The sequence below is a fragment of the Lipophrys pholis genome (genome assembly GCF_963383615.2).
Source record: "Lipophrys pholis genome assembly, chromosome: 13".
In the NCBI taxonomy this organism is placed as follows: domain Eukaryota; kingdom Metazoa; phylum Chordata; class Actinopteri; order Blenniiformes; family Blenniidae; genus Lipophrys; species Lipophrys pholis.
Window position 1 is genome coordinate 2,079,374 of NC_137632.1, and position 7,254 is coordinate 2,086,627.

The 7,254-nt window shown below is 41.1% G+C and overlaps 1 protein-coding gene across 2 annotated transcripts in view; it reads right to left on the reverse strand.

Annotated features, from left to right (window-relative positions):
• Nucleotides 1–6,712, reverse strand: part of ints6 (integrator complex subunit 6) — a 35,959-nt gene extending 29,247 nt beyond the window's left edge. For both annotated transcript variants that reach the window (XM_080479144.1, XM_080479145.1), the window contains exons 1-3: nt 6,262–6,712; nt 6,061–6,138; nt 4,642–4,791 (exon numbers count right to left, since the gene is read on the reverse strand). In XM_080479144.1, the coding sequence (XP_080335270.1) occupies nt 4,642–4,791; nt 6,061–6,138; nt 6,262–6,372 (339 nt within the window). In that variant the 5' untranslated portion in view covers nt 6,373–6,712. The remainder of the gene's footprint in view (nt 1–4,641; nt 4,792–6,060; nt 6,139–6,261) is intronic.
• Nucleotides 6,713–7,254: the final 542 nt, after the last annotated feature.

A 7,254-nucleotide genomic window follows, 5' to 3' on the forward strand; every position in this document is an offset into this window, starting at 1 on the left:
TAGCGTTTTCATTTCAAGAAAGTTTCATGTTTGTGCAGAAACATTTTAAAAACGATGTAGCTTTCCTGTAGTGCCACTAGGTGGTGCAGTGGGTGTTCTGAGCACTGCCGCCATGCAGACCGACACAAAACAGACCAAAAGTTTGACATTTTACATAAACGGGGCCTCAGGGCATTTAAACAAATTTATAGATTGTAAAATTGTAAGCTGAATATTTTGTATCCTAAATGTAAAGGGAAGTACGACACAGCCTTTTTAAAGTATGAGGAAAACGGTTTAACCTTCACAATAAAGACTACTAAAATGTAAAGAGTAAAAAATAACTAAACAAAACAGTAAAAGTAGATTGTTGGATTCCGTGACTAAATTGCCCAGATTTGAGTTTGACTTGTTTCTCAAACATATTGATCAGTTACTTTTGTAAGTTGAGTAACAGTAGCGTCTGGTATGGTAAGGAGTACCACATGTTTTAGTACACAAGCTTAGTTCTGGGAAAAAACACTGATCAAGCTTCATTGAAAGAGTAACTGAACAAAAGCAAAGAATAACTAAATGAAAGATTATATAAATGTGATAAATTCACACATGTGGAGACCAATTATAGGAGACTAAAAGTACAAATATGCTTAAATTTGAAAAAGGATTTGTAAGTTGAATATCCTGAGAGTGTGTGTCTATATCGATCAAAAACACTACAGCATTCCTCACAGTAAAAAGGCAATCCTATCCACAGCCCTTTCTATGTGGCCAATGCAACACTTTGTTGTGACGGCCATAAACGCAAACTGCTCTTGTTGTGAGTAATTACACCTGTGTGCCATCTGTTCTGTAACACACCTCCTCTGGTTGTACGACTGAACAAGAAGAAAAAAACCCCAAGGTGACGATATAAGTATAATTATGTTTAAATTTCCTTGTCATTACAGGTGGAGTGGTGCAGGACACAGTAACGTCGACCGGCGTGTGTTCGGGGGCACGAGAGTTTGCATTGGAACAGCCGGCTGGTATTTGATATTCAAACTCCCTGAGAGTGTTTGACATGCATTATGCATGTTGTATGTATACATTACCCCAGGAGGTGGGGAGCTTCCATTTATTACCCAGGAAATGCTGGTTAAACATTCATTACCTCTTCACTTCCCTCCACACAAGCAGATTTTATATCAACCCACTCGCCAGTCAGACCAGGTATGAACTAGGCGTAGTGATATGTATTCAATTCACTTGCCAGACGACGGCGCGCCCACATAAGCATGAGAATTCTCCTGGGGAGAGGCACCGCGACTCCGCCGAGCTGCTTTCTGTGGTTTGCTATTTCTAACGAGACTAAAACTAAATCTAGATCTTTGCATAGTAGTTGAAAAGCCACTGTGTGGAAGGCTGTATGCAAAGTTTAATGAAGGAGGAGACTGACAAGTCATTAGGCCGTTCCAAAGAGTTGCACTCTAAAACAGTGAACGGAATCTATTTATTACACTCCACGTCACAACTTTCAGCCACTACAACAAGACTTAAATTAGTGATGTCATGAGGCACCACCGGCTGGAAGACATCCAGCAACACCGTATTGACTTAGACTGCAGTCTCAACAAATACATTTTAAGTGAACGTCGGCTCACGGCTGTGATTCAGGACGACTCTGCTGCAGCAGAAACTGGAATCAGATTCAATTCAAACTTAACTGTGTGACACAACTGATAAAAGGTTAAAAGAAGAGTCCAGCTTAAAGACTATTTGAAGAGCTTTATCTAAATATGTGTACCACCATTTCTCAATGTTGCAAGCAAAGCGTTTAAAAGCTTTTCACTGAAGAAGGTTATGCACCGACAGCTCGTATTCGGATAAAGAATATGGCACAATACAAGCCAATGGAGAGAATAAGATATATTCTAAAAGACAAATTGGAAGTTTACAGGGACATTTGGAAACCATTTGTTGCGTTCATAAGGAGTGTTGACATAAAAGAGCTTCTCAAAGAGGAAACTCAGACAGTGGGAGTTAAAGCCCAAAGTGATGGTGACCACAAGAAAAGGCATGTTTACTACTACTACTATTTGTTTACTGTCACTTGTTATTATGATGTTATCTCTGTAATTTTATTCACTTTTCATCGCGCTGTCATTGTTACACACCTCGCTTCGCCTACCAGGGGCTCAAAACACCGGTCCTCATTTCCTCAGTGATCCCAAAACTCCAACAGTTTGCCTTATGCAAAAACACAGGGCAACACATGTATGTCACAGTTTAATTTAACAAGTTTCTGTGACATCTTTTGGGATTACATACGGATTATGTTTTATAGCAGTCGCTCCTTGCGCGCTGCTGTCAAGGCCCGGCAGTCTAGGTGTGCGTCAACTGTCAAAACCCGTGTGTGACGTCACAATTTGTAGGCAAGTTACACCCCGGAAACATGAATAGTCGGCGGGGTGAACCCCAGAACATGAATGAGAACAAAACAAAAACAATACTGTAAGTGGCCACTTACAACTATTTTTCGTTTGTACTCTTTATGGTGCCAGCGAGCAATGTATTACTATGTACTTGAGGCAATGACATGTGGTACATTTATACTATATTCAAACCAAAGAGATGCTGAGAGAGAACTTGGCTTTGTGTGTGGGAGGGGTGGGTTGTGTTTGTTAAAGAAATAAAGAAAAATGTAACACATAGCAAATGCTAATCTCTGTATTCTCTGTATGAATGCTAAAAACTATTAAAAAAAACAACCAAACAAACACTGGGGATAAAACACCATTTGTGATCTAGTAAATGTGGAGTTTTAACCATTTGACAGATCGCTTGTTTTTCTAAGAATAGAAAGTGAAACTATTGTTCTAGCAGAACGTTCAGTTTCAATGGTGTGAAAACAAAGGAACTTAAATAATCATAGCAGCTAATTTACTTACAGATGCATCGTTAAAAAAATCATAAAAAAACAATGATAGTTTTAAAAATAATTTAAACATTCAGATCATTTAGATTTATTAAACAAACTGAAAAAATGTCAAGTCTTTTTTTAATGTATTCTTGATAACTCAATATTACTAATATAACTAAATATTTAAAACAGTATTTCAGTACCCCTTTGCCATTTTTATTACCATAGGCCATAATTATCATAATCACAATTTAAGAAATGTATGGAGCTTTAACGTTTTTATGTGTGTATAAAAAACTGAAAACGTAAATTTTTTGTAAATGATATTCTCTTTTCTTCTGGTTTCTTGTTCTGGCTGACCTTTGAGAAAGATGCCATTGTGGCAGCATAACGTAACGTCTATTTATGGAACAGAAGACGTTAAGGGACATAAATAAATAAATAAATTTTATAAAGCACAAACAGCTTGAGAATGTGTTCATTCGTAGTTAATATAATATTTAGTTTTATTAAACAGGGGACATTAGGATCACAATTAAAATATAGTTATGGTATTAGTGTAGGAACAACTGAAAAACAAATGTTCTATTATGTTCTTATTTTTAGATGCACCTGTCTATTTGCCCATGTGGCGGCTATGCTGCCGATCTAGGACACGGCTCTGCAGCCTTTATGACAAAAAGAGCCGGTCTTGTAATTTTCCACCACATCAAATTAAACTGGAGCCACAAAACACGTTTAACTTTTAAAATGAGGCTGACGGAGCTTCTAAAGTTTCACATCTACAGTAGTTTTGAATCACATCCAAACACTGGGTCTTATGTTGCATTTATGACGTTTCAACTACGATTCAGATTGAATTCAGATTAGTGAACGTTTCATCACATTTGACCTGATTTTAGCGGTTTCACTCCACTTTTTCAGCATTTCTAGACAATTTAGCTTCATTGACCCGTTTTGGTTCTTTTTAAGCAGTTTTGCATGTTTCTTTTCCCATTATCAATTCTTTTCTTTTAGTTTTTTTTAAAGCCATTTACCCCCCCCCCCCCCCCCCCCCCCCCCCCGCCCACACACTGTAGTTTTAGCCATTTTTACCCAAGAGTTAATAGTCCAATGACTCAGGTGTGTAAATATAATCAAAATTAGTTTCAAGTTTTTTCCAGTACAATGTTGTGAATGCTTTATGAAGCTACAGGGGGCCAAAGAGCCACATCTGGCTCCGGTCCGGCAGGTTGCGGACTCCTGATCTAAGAAGTTAAAATATTCATTAAGACATAAAAAACATCCTCTCACTGGCCAGAAAATACACTTTACCAATCTGTTCCTGGTTAAAACTGATCAAACAGCTTTGACATTAGACCTGAATTGACTATCATTACGCAAAGTTTAGTTTAAACTACCATGACGAAAAATTCATTTGACGTTATAGTTCATTTGACAGTTGTTAAAAACTGTCCAGACCATTTTCGCCCACCCTGATGGCCTAAATAATAGAAATACCGCTTTAGAATAATTCAGCACAACAAAGCAGCACCTTGAAAGTGGCTATTAAGCTTAAATGACAGCGCTCCTAAGCAGTAACAACACCATGTTATATGTTTGTGCCGTATGACTGAAGATGTGTGGGGTCACAGTATGTGGTTGATGCTTGTAAGACTGGGGAGAGTGTGTAAAAGGGGGAGTAATACGGGGTGGGAGGGGGGGGGGGGGGACTGTGACGGGGCACTTGATGAACCTGACTGCCTCTCTTCAGAGCTACATACCTGTCCATAGTTGTCTATCCCAGTCACTAATCTATTGAGATTGAGTAAATCAAAAGCGGTCCTCAAGGACTGGCCAATAGTTGTGAGTCCGGTTGCTTGGAGGTTCCTCAGCTCGGTCATGAACGTGGCATGGCTCTCTTTCCATCCGGCCTGCAGAAACACAACCAAAGAAAAGAGCTGACTGCTGAGGAAATGCTGAAGAGATGCTGGAAGGAATCCACTGGACTTGAGGACAATGCAGAGAGTTTATTACAGGTGAAATTAAGATGTATATCTTGGAGAATTCGGAGAGCGTAGTACTACACAGAGGTCTTGGTATCCCAATTCTGAGGAGCCGATGTATTCATGAAAAGACCCAAAAGATACAAAATATGCAGAATCTAAATAAGGATGTGTATGTACTGTGTGCAGATGCTTTCTCAGTTAGGATATGATTACATGTTTTGAGGGAAAGAGATTATGACCTTCAGACTGTATGATTCCAGTCAATGTCACAGAGAAGTAAATAGTAAATGGATTGGGGGTTTCGAACTTGCAACCTTCTGAGTGAGCGATGGCCACTCTACCAACCGAGCCACAGATGCCTGCAAGACAAGCAAACTTGTCTTTCATGTAATAAACTAGTTGAAGGACCTGAAAGTAAATGATGTGACCAAGTTGCATTGGAATCTATGTAAAAGTGAGTGGTCAGTTCTCCTCATCACATGTATGGAGTGAAGATAACCACATACACATAACTTATGTTCTAATTAATGTTTGACTACTTTCTATTATGATGTGATTTCCCCTGGGAAATCACAGAGTGGTCTTGCTCTGAGCTCACAGCAAGAAGGTCAGGCTGCAAATACTGGCTGGGGCCTTTCTGTGTGGAGTTTGCATCATCTCACTCTGTGTGTGTGTGTCCAAAAAATATGCATGTGAGGTGAGTTGGTGACCCTAAATTGCCCGCTCGGTGTGAAAGTGAGTGTGTGTGGTTGTCTGTGATGGACGGGTGACCTGTCCAGGGTGCATCCTGCCCTCACCCAGCCAACTGGGAAGAAGCAGTATAGAAGATGGATTTCCTCTCTATGAAGGAGTTTGACAGCACTGCAGCCAACTCCTTGATCCCTTTTCAACCAGGCCACTAAGCCAGGGTCAGATGACAAAAGTCACAATATGTGCAGAGAATGAAGTGACAATTTAAGTCTAAACAAGTAAAGTAGACCCCCCCCCCAGATATCACCTCGCTGTATAAATAACACCCAGAGTTCCTTGCTGCTCACATTGAAACAAAATGTCGGCCATGTTTTAAAAGGGGTATGAAAGCTCCTCCTGAAGATTTCCTCTCTACACAATCGATGTAGTGATCGCAACGTGGCGGAGCGACGGGAGAGGACAAGTCAATCTGCGCAATATAAAGCCGGACAAAACAAACTCTACCTTTATCCCGTACGGAACGTCTTCATAATTTACCAACATGTACCGGTCCCCTCGGCTCGCCGGATCTCTCCCTCTGAGCTGTGGGGGGAAAATAGTAGAGAATTATTTATCGGTTTTGACAAGAACGATGATCTGAGCTGCGGGATCCCCCCCCCCCCCCCCCACACACAATATGTGAGCGTGTCCCGTGGTTTACAGTACCTTCATAAAAGTCTCAACAGCGCCTTTTGCTATGTCCAGATAGGTAGTGCCCAGATGGGTGCGCTGGTTCATTGAAGCGGACGTGTCTATCAGAAAAAGTAAAACGGGCATTGTGATGGTAATGACACGTTCTGCATGGACTTGGTGTCAGTACAACCGGCCAAAACGCGAAAAAAAAAATCTTTTGTCTCTCCTGCCGCCTGTATCACCTCTCAGCTAGCTAGCTTAGCCGGCTGGCTAACTGTCTGTCTCACACATTCTTTCAAAAAAAGTGTAAGAATAGTGAGTGTAGAAGCCCTTTCCGGGCAAACTAAACCTAAAACCTCAACTCCTGGGGGCAGGTTGTGGATTCACGAGGGAGTTTGGTAATTTTTACGATATTTTGTAAATATTCCTAAGTTTCATAGTAACAAAGTTCCCCTCACAGTGAGTCCCTGCTTCTCCCTACACTGAATGCGCTGTGTCTTGCCCACTGCTTTTAACCTAAGCCTCGCGCCTGACCCCGCCTCCCAAGCGGTCCTCCGCTGTCACATGCGCGCCACGCTCGCCTCTGATAGGTCGTCCGAAGACACTCATTAACATATCCAAACAAGGCAAAAGCCGAAAGTCTACTGCGCATGCGCGGTCGCTCGAGAAGCAGGAACGCGAGGAAAATATTCTGTACTTATATACACACACAGTGTGTGCGTGTCCAAAAAAAAAGCAACATATACGGCGATGCGCAGATTTTTCTGAGCCCAACCGCAGTGAGTTCCGGGGATATTAGTCATTAGTGTGTCTGTCTTGGGAGCATATTACATAATAAACATTCATTCTATAAAACGGGCCCGAGCAACTGTGAAATACAAGCCCTTGGAGACTATTGTCTTCAACTGAGGATAACATCCGGCAAATCAGCAGTGGGCATAAACTACTGGCACCGTGACACTTGTTTATCATGAGATGACCAAATAAAGGCACCCCCAGGTTTAGCTGAAGAGGATCGACATGCGC